This window comes from Daucus carota, chromosome 3 (assembly GCF_001625215.2).
Source record: "Daucus carota subsp. sativus chromosome 3, DH1 v3.0, whole genome shotgun sequence".
NCBI classification, from domain to species: domain Eukaryota; kingdom Viridiplantae; phylum Streptophyta; class Magnoliopsida; order Apiales; family Apiaceae; genus Daucus; species Daucus carota.
The window spans coordinates 61,753,781-61,771,715 of NC_030383.2; the positions used below are offsets into that span (position 1 = coordinate 61,753,781).

A 17,935-nucleotide genomic window follows, 5' to 3' on the forward strand; every position below is an offset into this window, starting at 1 on the left:
AGTAAATATATACTCCCTCCGTCCCAGCCAATTCTTTACGTTTGGTTTGGGCACGGAGGTTAAGAAATATGTATAAAGTAGTGAAAAAGAGAAAGAAAAGTAGGTGAAGTGGTGGGACCCATTAATTTTTAATGTATAAAAGGGAGATAGGGGAGTAAAAGTAGTGTGAAAAGAAAGTAAAAGTAGTGTGAAAAGGAAGGAAAAGTTGGATAGGGGTGGGACCCATCGACTATTTTTGGTAAGTTTTGAAGTGTAAAGAATTGGACGGGACATCCCAAAAAGGAAACTGTAAAGAACCGGGACGGAGGGAGTATTTGTTTTGTCAAAAAATATATATATTTGTTAATAAATAACTAAATATTAAACTACATCTGATTTTTAATCCGATTAATCCTAAATCGGGATTTTAACCGATTAGGTCCGATTTCCTATTTTTATAACACCGCTTGTGACAAAAAATAAAAATTATGAATATCTCCCATATAATGCAGAAGAAAACAAATATCTTTCAAATTTAGATTATTCCTGTACAAATCATTTATTTATAAATTAATTGAAAATAATAATTTTCAGACTAACTTATAAGTTAAGTTATCCAAACACTTAAAAAACTTATAAACCACGATATCCAAACACTTGTAAGAGCTTATAAGTTCAAACCAACTTCTCACTTATAATCCACCTCTTTATTTTAAGCAATAAGTAGCCCAGCCAAACGGTCCCATATTCAAACGTAGATTAAAAGACGACGAGCCCATTTAGTTACCAAACTGGGCCATTACTCAGCTTATTCAACCCACTGGATCTGAACACTTCACACTTGGGTCTATAAATCATATCCGACGTCGTTTTCAGTTGAGAAGCAAAAGTCGAGGGCTTAAAACACAAAACCACAAGCCCTAAAACCCCAAATCTCTCTGCTCTCTTTCACTAAACTCAGAGCGCCTAGCCCTAGATTTCATCTCCTCGTCAACAATGAAGCTCGTCAGGTCAGTTTGTTCTACACTATTTATGTGTATCGTCTTCGTATAATTTTGTTTTTAGTGTTTGATTTCTTCGATCTGTAATTATGCGTGTAATTTGATTAATTGTGAATGTGTGTGTAGGTTTTTGATGAAATTGAACAACGAGACTGTCTCCATTGAGCTTAAGAATGGGACAATTGTTCACGGTACTATCACAGGTGAATCTCTCTCTCTCTCTCTCTCTCTCTCTCTCTCTCTCTCTCTCTCTCTCTCTCTCTCTCTCCCACTCTCTCTCTCCCTCTCTCTCCCCCCCCCCTCTCTCTCCATATATATATAATATATGTGAAACAAGAAGCTATTGAATTGAATTGAACATTAATTTGAATAAAGTGTCTGAACTCTGAGCATGTAGCGTACTTTATAGTGAATTAAAAGTCCATATGTTGTTTTTATTTAGCATGTAGCTTAATTTATAATTAATTAAAAGCAGATATGTTGTTTTTTATTTCATATTTAATTGTTTCATAAAATCTTGAAGTTTTTAAATAATGTGATGCCTTTAAACATTGTTGGAATTTGGTTTTGTGTTCATTCTTTTAGCTGTGTTTATTTGTGTTGATATTTATTAAAATTGAAGTATGCACAATTAGGTTACCAGTTGAGCAGTATAATTTTATAATTTCGTGTGAGTGATGATGATATAAGTGAGGCTTTTGAGTCTTTACTATTTACACTTTACATTAAACTATTGTTTTAAACAGAATTGCGCCGATTTGTAGTTTCCGTTTATTACCCCAGTTGTGTCAAGTTGTGCATACTATTTTATGCAAATCTACATGTAATGAAGTATTATCCACTTTTGCTGTTGCATCTGTGGTACTTTATAGGGTACAGTTAACTATACTCACAGTGCAAATATTTGTATTCTTTGCAGGAGAAGCATTTGTTGTAGGACATGGTTTATCATTGCCAGCCCTGTGTTAGTTGTGTATCACATGTATGTTCTGGGAAGTATAGTGTAAGGAAAATTACCTTTTAATAGAAATAGCAGGTTAAAATTTATTTCTAAAACTGAAACATATTAATATAGTCACTCGTATATGAGGAACTGCAGTAATTTGTTATAGTATCATTCCATAGAAAGGCTTCGAGTGCTGTATTTCCATTTAGGTGCGTGTCAGTAGGTTTTATAGGTTTACCCTTCCCAATTGTCTGATTGTCAACTTCTGTTTCAAGAACATAAAATTCTGTAATTTGGCATCATGTATGTTTAGAATACCAAAAACTAATTGAAAAGTTATTTCATATTTCGAACTGTTAAAAGTTCATATAGGTCTACTTTTTGTCAATATGATTGCCTTACAATTAGATATTAAGTTCTATACTGTTGCAGTTAAATGAAATTTAAATGGGAACTTGAGTGAGATGACCCTGGAAGTCAAAACTGACGGTTTATATTTTACATCTGCTTTATATTTGTTCTCTGCCTTATCAAGTTATGATTTCCCGGCCTATTTTAAACAGACCTTTACATTCATCAGGGATAAGTAAAAATAGAAAAGGACCCACCGCTTATCTCTTGGCCTATTCTCTTACTCACTAGAACAATCTAAATTGTTGATACCCTGTTTCCTTTTGAATTCTGTGTGCTTTTATTGCTACTTGAAGAGATAGATTTATTGAGGATGAGACGGAGCATACCAAGTTAAGTATGTTGAAAGCCTCAACTGTAGTTGTCTTGAAAGTATTTTGTCTGAGTTTTTGCATTTTTAAGATTTCAATTGATTTAGATTATAATTTAAATTAGATGTGTAAACAATTTTTGTGTGATGTGTAATTTTTTTCAATAATTGGAATTTTCAGTCAGACTTCTTCTCTTTCTTCATGTGTTTTGCTACTGATGTTGACAGAATTTCATGTCAAGTTGGAACCATATAAATAGTAGTGTATCAATATTAAAAGCACAAGGTGATAAAATGTAGGAGGTTTTTTTTCCTTCCCTATATGAGCTTTCACGTTTTCTCAAATCATGTCAATTTCTTGCTACCAACGTCAAGATTCCATTGTCATTAAAGAATCTAGTTTGTCCCAAAAACCTTTTTATTACCAACTGCTAGTTTGTACCCATGAGATTTTTTATAATAGCATCTCACTTGAACCACATGACCTTGAATTGATTGATTAATGTTGTGGAGAACTTTTTACAAATATCATGAGAATCTTATAGAATGTATGATAGCTACTCCAGTGTTCTGGTGACTGATAGCCTCACCTAATGCTATGGAATTTGCAATCATTACTTTAGTAGTGTCAATTGCATACTCTTTTCTTAATATTGGATGATCCACATTTCAGGTGTGGATATCAGTATGAACACACATTTAAAGACTGTAAAACTTACACTGAGGGGGAAGAACCCAGTGACTCTAGATCACCTGAGTGTTAGGGGGAACAACATCCGTTACTATATCTTGCCTGATAGCTTGAATCTTGAGACCTTGTTGGTGGAAGAGACACCGAGGGTTAAGCCCAAGAAGCCAACTGCAGGTTTTTTAACTCTTTCTGGTTACCACTTATTTTTTGCTAAATACTTTTTCCTCTTGTTATAAATGTTATCGTAATTACTATCTACCCTAATTAAAAATTTCACAATTCAGGGAGGCCTGTGGGACGTGGTAGGGGACGTGGACGCGGGCGTGGTCGTGGGCGAGGCCGTTAATTCTGTTGCACTGCTACAATTTTTCCAATATTATGTTTCATTGCATTGTTGGAGTTTATATGGTAATGTGCCAACAGTACCTAAAATGGACGATCGGAGGTTATTAGTTTAAGTTATGCACCGAGTGGGATTCATGTCTGTTCAATTAAACTTGGCTCCTTTTAGGTGGTCACAAATCCTCATCTAGTTTCAAGTATGGAGTATTGTTCTAGTGTAATGTGTAGTTTCTGCTTTGTCTATTTGAAAATTATGCTCTACAATCTTACTTCTAAATTAGTGAATTCGAGGCTCCTTGGATGTTTTGGCCGGTATTGACAAAGCGTCTGAGCTATATTTGGCATGCTTATCTTTATTCTCGTTACTTAGAGCAAGTCTAGTGGTGATGCTAAAGTAGGTGCTATTGCTATAATATAGCATCCAAGCATAAAATTCAACTCCAATGAGATGCTAAACTTGAATGTAAAATAGCAAAATGCTATACTTGGTGTTAAATATAGAACCAACTATAGATGGTGCTATAATTGCCACATAAGCATGCAAGTGACAAAATGCATTAATAAAGTAATAGTGACAAATATAGTTATGTACTTTAAGATTATGTAATTAGAATATAGCTTTATTTGGATATGTTTGGTGCTATTTTGCATTTATCATTGGACCATAAGTTCTATTTTAACATCAAAAATCACTTTTTGGTTTCAAATTATGACAATAGCTACACCTATTTTAACATCGCCATTGGATTTGCTCTCAGTGGTAGCTTTTATTTGTTTGCAGTTTGCCCAGTAGTGTTTCTAGTTTTTTCTACATCAACCATGATATGATCACATTAATTTTGAAATTTTAAATTGGCAACCGCGAAGTAATGAAGACCTGCATACAAGAAATATGCGGAAGGGGCATGTTCAATTTTCTCTTTCAAGGAGGGTTGTTTTTTATGAATTTTTATTAAAGGGTGTGTAACAATGACTATATAAAAATTTGAGAAGATTGATACACTTTAGCAGGTAGTTATAGAACTAAGGTGAAATATTGTTCTAAATATACGACGAAAATACATAAAATAGATTTAATATGTATGTTTTTACTATATTATTTAGATATACATTTTTTTGCCACTAGCACATCAACAGATTTGATAAAATTCATTCGTCAAAGCCCATTAATAAGAAATAATTTTACTTGAGTTTTCACTATGTATGTTTCATTTCCAACTAAAATTGTATAGAATATCATAAAATATATTCCTTCGGAATATTAACCCATATTATAATTTATAAATTATTTTATTTATTTATTTAAATAAAAATATAATGTTCAACTTTTATTCAAGAACAATGTTCAACAACAATTATGAAAGTATATTATACGTCTTAAAATGCATCAAAAATAATATAAAAATTGTTAATAAATCTCTTTCAAAAAAAGAAAAAATTGTTAATAAATGGACGGCAGAGAGGGAGGGAGTCAGAATTTAGGTTATTTTTTGTGCTGAAATTAAGATATTTTGGATAAGTTTCAAACTACTGCTATTGAGGAACACACACTTCCGTAACAAAATTAGCATGGGCCTGGTCACGGGCCCACACAAACCGTTGCTTTTGGTACAAGACAAGAAGCATCTGACTCAAACCTAATCATTACACGACACATATATAAACTCTAAACATCTTTAACTTGTGAAACTCAACAACATAGGAGACTAACTCAATTTCAAGATTCATAAGATTATTATGGGGAAGGGCAATTCGGTGAAGACAGCAGCAGTGGTGCTCGGAGCCCTGGCTCTAGGATGGGCCACAATTGAGCTTGCTTTCAAGCCATGGCTTGACCAGGCTCGAAAAGCTATGAACAAGTCTGATCCTGCTAAGGACCCTGATGATGCCTCTACTTCTGCTCCTCCTGCTCCTGTTATTGATGAAGAGCAGCCTGCTTCTTAGGTTTATTTATTTATGTGTTATGATGTATTGGCTTCGGCCTGGATTAGCCTCCCTAGATTCCGCTAATTGTGATGATTTATTGTTGGGATGTGGTTTGGATTATATGTGATGGATATTTTGTTATGGAAATTTGTTTTCTCTGTATATTTGGCTAAAGAGATGAAGCCAAATTTTTTTTTTTTTTTGGATGTATTGATTGTGATGAATAATTAAAAGATGAATTATCTTAAACATGGGTTTGAAAAATTTGAAATCGGATTTAATAGGTTGACATATTGATTTGGGATTTTTTAAAGTTTATAAGATATTTTGTGCAAATAAATCGAATATTTTAGTCAAATCGGAGTTTAGTTGGCAAATTGCTAATACATTTTTCAAGATTAATCGAGATTTTTTAAAAATGTTATCATCTTGTAAGCATGGTAAAAAGGCTGTGTTTTCAACTGATTAAAAAGAGTACGTGAACTTCCTTAAGAAAAAAAAAAGGGTTCAGATATCTGTAAAATTTAGAGGCATAGCTTAGAGAGATTCTCTATCAATCTCATCTCATGTGTTGGGTTTGATTCAGAAGTGCAAAAATCACTCATTTATACTTTATAAGCTAATTGCAAGAATCACTCATTTATACTTTATAAGCTAAGATGCTTTACTCCTGACAAAAAAATATAGAAACCAAGATGCTTTACTAAACAAAGGTAGTCTGTCAACATTAGTTTTTCGACTTGACTACTTCATAAAACTGAAAGAAGGGCAGATATATAGATACTAAACGCAATTAACATTCAACAGACAGTAATACATTTAGGGTAATAAATACTATTTCTACCTATACAGAATATGCAGAGCTCATCTTTGTTACTAACTGAAGCAAGACTAGATCATTATGGCATAACAGACAATCAAGACTGGGTCTCATCCTTTCGTAGCCTCCTGGTGTCGGGTAGGGAACTAGGCGTAACCTTACTCAACGGGATCTATTGGCGAAAGTACACCCCATAGTTTCTTAACAGGCAGGACTTGGACTCTTCACCTTCGGTTATATCTCTGTGATGATGATCAGTATCAGTCCGTTTATAGAGGGTTTCTGAAATAGTAAAATCTGTCAAACATGAAGGCAGATAATGCAGAATATAAATAATAAAGACCACGTCCATTTCTGAGTCACCTTGATACAAAATTGATAGACTGTCTCCAGATGTTATACACCATATCTTTTTAAAGCTTTGCTTAAACTCGGCATAACATTATATGCTTGATAAGATCTTCTCAGCTCAATGATGGAACCAACCTGGAATGAAAACAGTCGATGTAGCAAATACTTAAGAATCCATACATGATGCAAAAGTTGTAAGGAGAAAACATTAGAATCCCTATAGAATACCATAAGTTAGCAAGCAGGCACCTAACACCTGCTCTATAGGATTAGCACACTAACAAGATATCATAAGGTGAGTAACATGAGTGGATTGTATGATATATGCATCAGATAGTGAGATAGGTAGTGCTTTAGCTGAAAAGGCAAAAATACATAATCTCTGAAATAAAGAATAAGTAGACAATACTCTCAAAAAATATATTGTGAGCTCTATGGACATGTAAACTTCCATGACACATTCAGTCATAACGCAGACAATTAAGAACAAAGGAGTACTAAATTATAATTCCAAATCCGCCATAACATATAACTGATAGTGTTAAGAAGAGTCCCAGCAAAGGGTGACACTAAAAATTTCAGATTGCTTAGAGTCTTAGCCGAAACAACCTCTCCTCTCTATTCTGAGGGGTAAAGTAAGGTCTGCCTTATATCTTACTCTACACCGACTCTGCTCAACCAGCAGTGTAGACTGTAGAGTGAGATATACTGGGTATGTTTGGTTTGGTTAGCATTAAACAGAGTTGGCAACACCACCAAACTATCACTGGATCACATCAAGTAAGATATAACACTAAATTAGCTTCAAATTGCCTTCTTTTACATGCTTTCGATAAGATTCAAAATAATTTAACTGAAAATAATGGTTGTCCAGGATAAAAAATATAAGTAGCTGGAAATGATGGATTCAGAAAATACAGTTAACTATGGAACTGCTTCTTGTCGGTTCTCCAAATTACTCATAAGGTGAGTAGAATTATATAACAACTTACATAGCAGCAAGGTTTTATTAAGTTCTTATAAGACTCAGCTCTGACCAAGCAGAGAGTAAGGCCTGAAGTAATATACTTACAATGATTAATACTGATGTAAAACTTATTGAGAATCCCAAATTAATGCTCCGTAAATAATGATCAAGAATGCTAGAAGTAGTTGCCAGAGTGGCAAGCAACAGACCTCCTGCAACGTTTTCATTAAAAAGAGAGAGAATGATGTGAGTAAAATAAGCAGTGAATGGCATCAGCGCTTCTGATAAATTATAAATAATATAATTCTTATAAAATGAGTTTTACAAGACATTAGGCAGACGTACCCCAAAAACGAGTAGAAGCTTGGACCTTCGTTAAATATTCAATGGTGGCCTTTCCAGGCTTTATCTTTGGTATTCTGGCACCCATCTTATTCAAGTAATCAGAAATCTCCTTTGGCATGTTGGCCTAAATGAAGTTCACTTGTTAGTACAACATCCTTACATTAATTAATCAAAGGCGGAGAACAAATCTTAATTCCCGTAACAATTAATAACAAATAACAAATCTTTTTTACTATAAGTTACAATATATTAGTATACAATATACAGAATCTGATTCAATTATATTAGTAGTATAGTGATAGTGCTTTCATTGGCTATAAAATTGATTCAAATAAATTATAAATGATATACAAAGTGAAATATTACAACTACACCATATATCCCAGACCTATTTATTTTAAAACATAACAATTACATAAATTAAATTATCTCTACCACACTAAGTTTCTCAAGATTAGTAGTACAATACACAAGTTTCTAATAAAGTTGAGGTATAAATTCAGGAAAGTACTTTAAAATTTAAGAACAAGCTTAACATCCTTTTCAGAAAGTTATTTTACATGTTAAAGATTTTTTTTTCTTGGACTTCTTGGGTTGAGCGAGAGTCGAACCCGGTACAACACAGGATAAACCCATCACTTGGGCTATCCAATCACGGTCACATGTTATAGTTAATTATCAAGCTATCTGTCAGATATTTAAAATTGGTCGCAATGCTATATGCAAACAAGCAGCAATAATCTTCAAAGGATATATATCACTAGGTCAAACACACTTACAATGTCAAATATGTTGAATACGAAGACAAAGAACGAATAAATTGTATAGTAAACCCATGGCCCTGCTCCAGTAGATGTTTCAGGATTAAGCATCTGTTTTATATATTCCCAAACAGGCGAGCCAAGAAGACTGCAAGAAATGATTCATTAGGAAATAGCAATTGACAATTCTTTTGTAGAATTAAGCGTATGCCACTATCAGAAATTCCACATATAACCTCATTAACATTCACTAGGTACTTATATAGAATCGAAAGATCGAAACAAAAAAGAAAGCATTGATAAATAGACATCTGAATAGATGAACAACCCTGCAAGAATGCTCGGAACTGCCAAGAGATAGGTGGTAGTGAGTATAGGCTGCATTCCGGATGGATTAATATTGAATGGGATATATGGTTCCACCTCTGTAATAGGTGAGCCTTGTCTGTAAAAAAAAAATTAACAAACAACAAATTAAGTATTTTTCTTATGCTATATTATTCATGTCAATTTGCATACAATACTGCAATTAGTAAAATTAAAGGTTGTAGATACAATTATTTTCGGTTCACACCTCTTTATCCGAGAGTGCTCTCCTAATCTGGTAGATATAAACAATTTACTTCATTGTGGTTGATATACATAGTTACACCAATACACTTTTGATACTACTTGCAGCGCACAAAAAACGAATATGTATAAAAGAACATTAATTTTTCCTCATACAGTAATTATAAAGTGAGAAGTCCAAGTCACATAGCAATCAGTAGCTTGTTATTACAAAAAAAGGAGAAGGTAGCCAAAGTCACCTTGAGCTAGAAGCTAGCTTAAATCCATAATATTGTAGCTTGATTTTTCTACAACCCTCAGTTACAACCACAGCATACATAGTCACCACAGTGAAAATGACCAATACTGCAAGCGCATAAGGCCACCAGCTCAGAGTACTTCCTGCAACAAAAGGGTACAAATATAACAAATAGTAAGGCACATCATCAGCTGCATGCAATCAGAGCGATCGCCACCAAGTCGAGTGCAAAAGTATTTGTCTGTGGTGATGATTAGTAAAACAGAGGGACCTTCAATTGGATTCTGATACCAGCTGGAAATTATCATATTGCAAAATTCGATTAAGCCTAATAAAAGATGAGGTCAAAAACTTTCATACTTGCCCGGGGGATTATTTTTCAGCATGAGCCAACTAGCATGCGGTACAAAACATTGTTGAATGGGAAGAACATTACTCAGCAGACAGTGTCAGGCAACTATGCATATCATTCTGATTAGACTAGTGTCTTATTTGATTACAAGCTTTAATAAATGAAAAGCAGATATCCTTTGATATTGCATAAGCAAAAGATTACTGATTTTACCACTTGGTTTGACGATAAAAATTTTATAAAAAAAACAGATGAGTAACTAAAGTTTTGATGTAAATTTCAGTCCGACACTAACCTGAAACCTGAGTCAACAACTTGTGTAATGTTTCTTTGTAGCCAGACAAAATTCCAACACAGATAATCAAAGATGATCCTTGTCCTGAACCACCACAATTAAGTTTATTAAGGAACAACACACAATAACTGACAATAAAATATGTGTATATATAGTTCTGTGTTTGTGTTGGTACTGGAGGAGTTTCAAGGCATTTTCAAATTTCTAGTAAAAAACGTCCATTCGCATCAGGGTATCGAAATTTAGTAAAATAAAATGCTAAGTAAGTAAATAAAGAAAGCATGATAAAGTTCTGGGAATTAGACGGGGCAAGAATAAGACTGAGTAATCAACTGATTATAGAAAGCTAACAGCTATCAACAATAGAACAGGCAAGTAATAAGAGAAGGCCAAGAACAAAAGGTAAATACCAAAACCAGAATCTGTTATTTTTTCACAAATCCAACTCATAGTCATTGCACCAGAGACCAATAGAAGAGTTGTAACCATCACATGTTTTACCCTGAAAACAATGCAAATTGAAATGCATAAATCTCAAGGGAGAGCAACTGCACACATCAGAAAATCAATATTTACGGTGCAAGACCCATGCTAAACCTTTTCAAGTTGTGAACTAGGTTAAATGTGCATCAATTAGCATCAATGTCATCCAATTCTAGATCATAAGCATGAAGCATTAAATAACAAGTAAAAGTTTACATATTTACCATTATCTGTACAGAAAAGTTCAATAAACATATATAGAAGAGCATATGTTCTTCATATCTATTCTTTTTTTGTTATTCACTAACTATAGTTTCAGTATAAGATAAAAGCGAGGCTAGTTCACTGCGTAAAGAAAATTAATGCTTTAAGTAGCTGAGAAACTTATTTCTGGAAGCTCACATTTACAAAAGGTGACACAAGTAGACAGAGAGAGATATTATAAAGTGATATGATGTTAAATGTTACTAAAATATATAAAAAAAATTGAGCATATTAATAAGATACCTCTACCAGGATTCGTCTTATTACCGACGCTATGTAGTTAATGAAGTCTACGTATACTTGGTGTTACGAAGCATTAGTATAGAAAATTCGATTATGGTAGAGGTGGCTGTCAAAGCTAGTTGACTAAGCTTCTCAATAAAAAAAACTAGGACTGAAATAGGTTTTCACTATGTAAATTATAACCGGAAAAGTAGAAGTCTTCCTTTCCAGTCTCTTCTCTCTTTAACGGATAGAAACTGTAGAGCAAGAGAGATGATAGGTAAATCCTAAAAAAGAATACTGACTGACAGTGTTATGAAATAACAACCAAAACATCTGTTACGTCAATCAATCTAACCAAAACTACTGTGTAGTAAACTAGCAACAGCCAATAAGATATCAGCATATTGCATGACTGCAATAGTCTGCAAATTTTCTCACCACTTAAACCTAGTTCAGATTAACAAAGCAGAGTTGATTCACAGATATTTGTATATCATTATTGGCAAGAGATACAATAAAATAACTAAAATTACCTGGAAGTTTCTGCATAGATGGAATAAGGCAGAGAATAGCAAGCAAGAATCAGACCCTCCACTGTTCCAAAGCATAGCGATATCCACCATCTAAAAAATGTTTAACCAAAATTATACAGTATGTGAGAACCTTAATTATATAATCAGGAAACAATCATATAACAAACTCCATGAAAGAATGACTACTCTCACTGCTTGAGATGAAAAGCAAGACACACATATAACTCTTAATCTTCTCCTGGCCATCTAAGCCTTCTTTCCGCAGCTTTACCAAGGAAGGAACAAGATGACAAAGTACCTGAATATAAGAGTTTCAACAACTTAGCATGCGGTTGAGTTGAATATCAGACTTTTACTAGTAATGTAAAAGGTACATCGTCATATCATCACATATCAGATATGAGCCTTTGCAATTAAAAGTACCAAACCTGCATAACAATTGATGCCACGATTTGAGGACTAATTCCAAGTTGAAAAAAGGAGAGCTTAAGTTCTGGTGCAAAATCACCAAGTTCATCTGCCAAAACATAATGTGAAATCTTCGAATGTTAATTAATGAAATATGGGATCAATGATTTTAAAAGAACCGAATCAATCATACATTCTTAATTTCTTACTAGACTTCTAGAAAAAGTTTGTATGATAAAAGGTATTATTCTTCCCATGAATCCTGGAAACCCAGCCTTAGCCTAATGACCTTCCCTGCTGAACTACACCCATTTGAACCATTGCTAGATGGAAAGCAATTAAAGTCTACTTATCAATTCCAAGGAAGCAAATCTAGGACACTAGGACTATGAAACACAATCTGCTACAAGTTACAAACTTTGCAGGATTAACTTAAAAACATTAACTTGCAAAATAGGACAAAATGTTTTTTTTTTACTTATTTTGCAACCAAAACATCTAGGACTCCGGTCATGTAGAAAATCAACAAAAGACTATTTGGCATTTTATGCGAGACCAACTATACATACTGTGAGAATATATAAAAATGATATAAATTTGTTTGTTTTAGAATATAATAAGCAAAGACAAAACATACCAACAGATCCTGAGACAAATCTTAAGTAGTCCTCTGGCATCAACTTTCTATCAAATCCTGGTAGAGGAATAAAATATCCCACACGGCTCATAACAAGTAAGAGAGCAGTCACAAACAATCTTCGGCGTATCTCACTCTTGAAAAAAGACTCAGCGGCATTATTGAAGAGTGTTCCCATGCGTACAAAATTCAAATATCTGTTCTTATATCTTGGAGGTTTAGGATAAGAAATCATAAGATTCTCTCCATCGTCTACAGAACTATCATCAGTATTTGGTACAAGAAGTTCATGATTCAAAGAATCTGCAGATGCTGCTTTCACACGTAAATAGTCACCTCGTAGCTGATCATTAATACATAGTGATAAAGTCCTGTTCATTTTCAAACAATGTAGCCCCTTTGGCAACCCGGAATCCTTTCTGCTCAACTCCGAACTAGTTCTTTTAAGGGAAAATTGAGTAGTTTTAGCACATCGTGGACGACAAAGAACCGATGTAGATTTAAACACTGTATTCCAAAAACACTCGCTGATTAGATAAAAGCATATGCAATTAAACTCCACGAACACAATTCAATTACTCTATGCCATATACATTTTAAAATAGACCCGTAATTCTCCTAAAAATTTGTTCTGTATCACGACTCAACATCACCATCTACATACTAAAAGTTTCTCACGGCCAAGAACGCATATCTATATTCCTCTATATAATGCATCTAATCTATGCGACGTACTCCAATAAGCACATACACACACAATCCACTATATATACGTAAGTATTTCACTACAACTTAACATTACTATCTACTTCTCGACAATTCTTATAACCACGATAGCACCTACTCTAAATTACTTAATAGCTAACATCAAGCAACTACAAAATTTTCATGAAACTGAAACCCTAGCTAACAGTAAAGTGATAAACAGTAAAATTATCATCCAGTCAAACCTCAATAAATAAATATATCGAGATTAAAAAAACGCGAGAAGAATTATTCATTTAACGAGATTATTCATTTATCGAGATTACCTAATGATTTTCCGGCATGTAGAGGTGGGAGGAATTGGGGATTAGAGTGGCGAGAGCTGAGCAGAGTGGCTTCCATGGCGCTAATACAAGTGCGCGCGCCAAGTGTTTGATAAAATGCTCTTTGTAAGTTTAAATATTTTCGTGTTGGTGCGAGTTTGTAAAGATAAGGGGGACTTTACAAGTTTATACAAGTCTATTTAATAGTAGTAGAATGTTCTTGTCTTTGATTAATGTAAATTTAAGTTGGATTACTTGTGTTTAAGACATATTGAAGAAAAATATATACACATTCTTTGAAAAATATTTTGGTCATAAATTAAATTATTTTTAGATATGCAGTTAATTTTATGTAAAGAATTTTTTGGTAGGTAATTACAAAAAATTAAATTTTATCGCATACTAAAATTTATAATTTGTGCCGTCTATTGTTATGCAAAAGATAAGTATCCGAAAGAATCATTAGCTTACATTCTGACTGAAGGACTTTATATTTTTATAAGTTTTTTTATCACATATTTTTATATTATAAAATAAAATATTTTGATCTCTTAAATTTTTAAAAAAATTGATTTGCGTCTCATTCTTCAAATTTAACCGATGAACTTTAATCATTTTTGACGTGACATATAAGTGAAAAATAAAAATTCATCCATTTAAGTCAAATTTTGATATTAATCTAGGATTGATTATATAAACATAAGTGGGGGAAATTTCAATTTCGAGTTCACCTGACTTATAAAAACTATGTGAACCAAGATAAACCGCACTTAAGCGACAGATTTTGCCTCCTTCAGGAGTCGAAACTGTGACCAAGAGGATAGTCCCCTCTTTTAACCAGCTAAACCAACCCTTACGGGCATTATTTTCATATTTTATTATAAACATGAAAGACAGATTATGTTCATTCCTGATCCACCCTTGATACAAAATTGGATTTCCAAGTAAGTTGAGTGTTAGAACATGCTCTCTTCTAAATTATAAATCAAGTAGCCATGATATTTACTTATAGAACTCTAAAAACTTCAATATCACCCCATGGAAACCTTTGGTCAATAATCTGAACCACACAACTATCCAAAAGAATCATACAGGAACCTGATATGTGTTTATTTTTGTAGTAAAACATGGTATATTCATGCAACAAATAAGCTAATAAGTCCATTCTTTTGGGAGATATATGTAATGAGGAGAGCTGCTTGTTTTATAACTTGCAGCACTTCGTTGGCTTTTCTTGTTCCCAGCTACATTGTTGTTCCAGTTCTCTGAGCTTCTTTTCGTATCTACAAATTCAACCGAAATTCATTACTTAAGCGGAAATGTAAAATTTTAAATCGAATCAAACTGAAATTATTATTACGAACTCAAACTCAAACTCAAACGCGTTTACTAATCAAATTGGACTTACCTGACTTGTTGGTTATCTGGAAATCTGTTTCTGCGCTTCGAGGTAGAAAAAAACCAGTGCCGCATGACTTCTTCGGAGAATCGAGAGAAATCGTCTGCATTTCATTTCTCCAGGCCGCCCAGTCCTTGTGATATATTTGTCGCAGTTGTGGCTTTGAGTTCAATTCTGAGTTCTGAAGATTGAACCACCAAAATAAGTGCATGATTAGTTTCGACACTCAGATTCTATGTTACTCAGACTTTTCATTTTGTCTCTAAATACCCATGTCGGATACACGGCACTCGGACATCTACACTTGGACTAAGAAACTTATTTCAGGAAAAAACATGTAAATTTTTCAAAATAATTCTGAGTCCGACACATGGACAAGTATCCATGTCGGTCATTTCTAGCCGAATCCGACTAACATAGCTCAGGTTTCGTATGAGTTTTTTGATTTTAAATACTCTGAGTAGCTAATCAGCTGAACATTCACCATCCTTCAAGTCAACTACTTTAATTTATATAAAATCGAATATTCATTTCAACATCCTGTCAACATATCAGTGGCTTAGTGCATCCCCACAAGAAAGAAAACGAGGCTGCGGAATCTTCAAGAATAGTTAAATACTCCTCTGGTATCTTAAACTTAAGATACCTCAGTATATAATATGTCATATGCAGTCCAATGAGATGATTTTAGCTCCATAAATACAAATAAATGATTTATAATTTATCATCGTAAATATTTCCAGCATGTAGACAGTAGACCTACCGGTGATTCTCGAGTTGTCGGTGACCAGAGACTCTTCTGATGTTGCCGTGAACTCCATATATTTTCTGTCTGAGACCAGAAAGAAATGTATATGAGATAACGGAAATCATACAAGCTGTACAAACAGAACTCATTTTTACAAGTAATATTCTGGGACCGAGAAAATGATGACCATGAGAACCAAAGATTTTGCAGAACTGCAACATAAAAATTCCCGCAAAACCTTTGGTTCTCATTTTGAAGAATATAAGATTCTGTTGGAGCCTTTATCTAAAACCTTAAGATTTTAGATAAACCGCCTTAATAATATGGTATCAAAGCTCGGTTTTAGGAAAGGTCTCGGGTTCGAGAGCTGTATGCTGCATACCTGGAGCCATGATGATCTTTCTTCTAATGCAAGCTGATAATTTCCTGCCATTTTAGGAGAGAAAAAAGATTGAAAATCTCAGTGGGTTAAACCTGGAGAGTATAGTAGTTTGACATGGAAGACAACATACATGTATATATATAGAGGTTTTTAGGGATGCAAGATTAAGAAACAAAAAGCTGCCAGAGAATAATATTAAATCACGGGTTAATGTTGGAGTTGGACAAGAAATTTAAGTACATCCACTCATGTTATTAGTACGTGACAATTTTTTAATTAGAGAAATAGTTGACTATTTGATTATGTTTGTTGATCTTGTTAATTATTGGGTTAGAGAGCAAGACGAGTTCGCCATTAACTTAATTTTACTATCTTGTTGTGATATGCAGATGAATCACAGGTATACTAGCAAGATACTCTTGTTTGCTTCTTTTACGAGATGTCGAATTCAACAAATGGTTTCAATTACGCATTTTTGCATAAAAATTGCGGAGTGTTGTCAAAAAGAATTCCGGTAAAAGAAGTGTTGTTGTAGAAATAAAATAGTTATTTGGTAATTTTTTTTGGTATTTATATATTTTGAGTTATAATATAAAAAATAATATTTTTAATGAGATTTAATAGTGAAATCTATGACAACTTCCGGCAAAACCTGGAAAGCATTTTTTTGGAAAAGCATAAGATGACCGATTTTTTCTAAAAGCAGCTTTTGAGGTAAAACTACTGTTCAGAATAGCTGCTTTAAATTTACTACAGATTTTCACATGTTTTTCCAACAAAGAATTGTTTTTTTTCTGCAAGAACAACGCCAAACGATACCTGCGTCTCATTGCGGAAACAACATGATCTATTAAAATTTAGAATTAAAAATTAAATAAAAATGATCCAAGGGCAACTTAGGTGAGCAAAAAGTAGTAGAGAAGAAGGTGTAAGATGTGGATAGGTTGAATTGGATTTGGTAAACCCCTATCCTCCTCAACCTAAGTTCTGAAACAGTGCATTACCTTCTAACAATAATATAACTGCATTTTGTGTGTCACCACTCACCAATGCCTCTTCTTCTTAACCACCAAACCTACTTACCAAGAACTTGGAAACTTGTTAGTCTCCGAATGCATTCGACATCTTTAGGCCACCGCGGATAGCTAGTCAGACGGGATAACGACCTCTGGACATATTTAAACAACTGTGGAAACCATAGTGGCCTAGTCAGAGTGGATCATAACGACCTGCGGACAAATTTAAACAACCATATATAGCAGTCAGACGGGCACGTAACGACCTCTGACAGAACAATTCTTTTAGAAACTTTGTCTAGTACAAACTATGGATATTGAAGAGCATAGTTCTGGACTCAGGCATAATCAGAAATGAGAATTCAGATTCAGCATTAATTACTTTCTCGGGGTCCTGTTTCAGTAATTCAGATCTTTCAATTCCTCACATAGCTAAGCTTTCATGCGATGAACTTTATAAATATATCAAATATACAATGAAATACATGAGAAACATCACTAACAGAC

The 17,935-nt window shown here is 33.7% G+C and overlaps 3 protein-coding genes across 4 annotated transcripts; 1 reads left to right on the forward strand and 2 right to left on the reverse strand.

The window, feature by feature from the left end:
* Nucleotides 1-834: 834 nt before the first annotated feature.
* Nucleotides 835-3,995, forward strand: LOC108211004 (small nuclear ribonucleoprotein SmD1a). Its single transcript, XM_017382483.2, has 4 exons — nt 835-989; nt 1,107-1,183; nt 3,321-3,512; nt 3,623-3,995. Exons 1-4 carry the CDS (start codon nt 976-978, stop codon nt 3,682-3,684), a joined length of 345 nt encoding a protein of 114 aa, XP_017237972.1. The 5' UTR covers nt 835-975; the 3' UTR covers nt 3,685-3,995.
* A 2,363-nt stretch (nt 3,996-6,358) lies between these two features.
* LOC108210417 (preprotein translocase subunit SCY2, chloroplastic-like) lies at nt 6,359-14,059 on the reverse strand. Of its 2 annotated transcripts, none has more exons than XM_017381685.2 (14): nt 13,887-14,059; nt 12,856-13,362; nt 12,239-12,327; nt 12,029-12,108; nt 11,811-11,900; nt 10,716-10,807; nt 10,306-10,389; nt 9,660-9,801; nt 9,179-9,295; nt 8,869-8,998; nt 8,090-8,213; nt 7,850-7,956; nt 6,790-6,912; nt 6,359-6,668 (listed from the first exon to the last, which is right to left on the reverse strand). In XM_017381685.2, the coding sequence occupies exons 1-13, from the start codon at nt 13,960-13,962 to the stop codon at nt 6,823-6,825; spliced, it is 1,728 nt and encodes a 575-aa protein (XP_017237174.1). In that variant the 5' UTR covers nt 13,963-14,059; the 3' UTR covers nt 6,359-6,668; nt 6,790-6,822. The 2 variants fall into 2 exon arrangements, with proteins under 2 accessions (XP_017237174.1, XP_017237173.1); XM_017381684.2 differs by having other exon boundaries at nt 6,359-6,708.
* A 913-nt stretch (nt 14,060-14,972) lies between these two features.
* LOC108212898 (uncharacterized) lies at nt 14,973-16,557 on the reverse strand. Its single transcript, XM_017384611.2, has 4 exons — nt 16,413-16,557; nt 16,046-16,114; nt 15,292-15,463; nt 14,973-15,166 (listed from the first exon to the last, which is right to left on the reverse strand). The coding sequence occupies exons 1-4, from the start codon at nt 16,461-16,463 to the stop codon at nt 15,036-15,038; spliced, it is 423 nt and encodes a 140-aa protein (XP_017240100.1). The 5' UTR covers nt 16,464-16,557; the 3' UTR covers nt 14,973-15,035.
* Between the last annotated feature and the right edge of the window lie 1,378 nt (nt 16,558-17,935).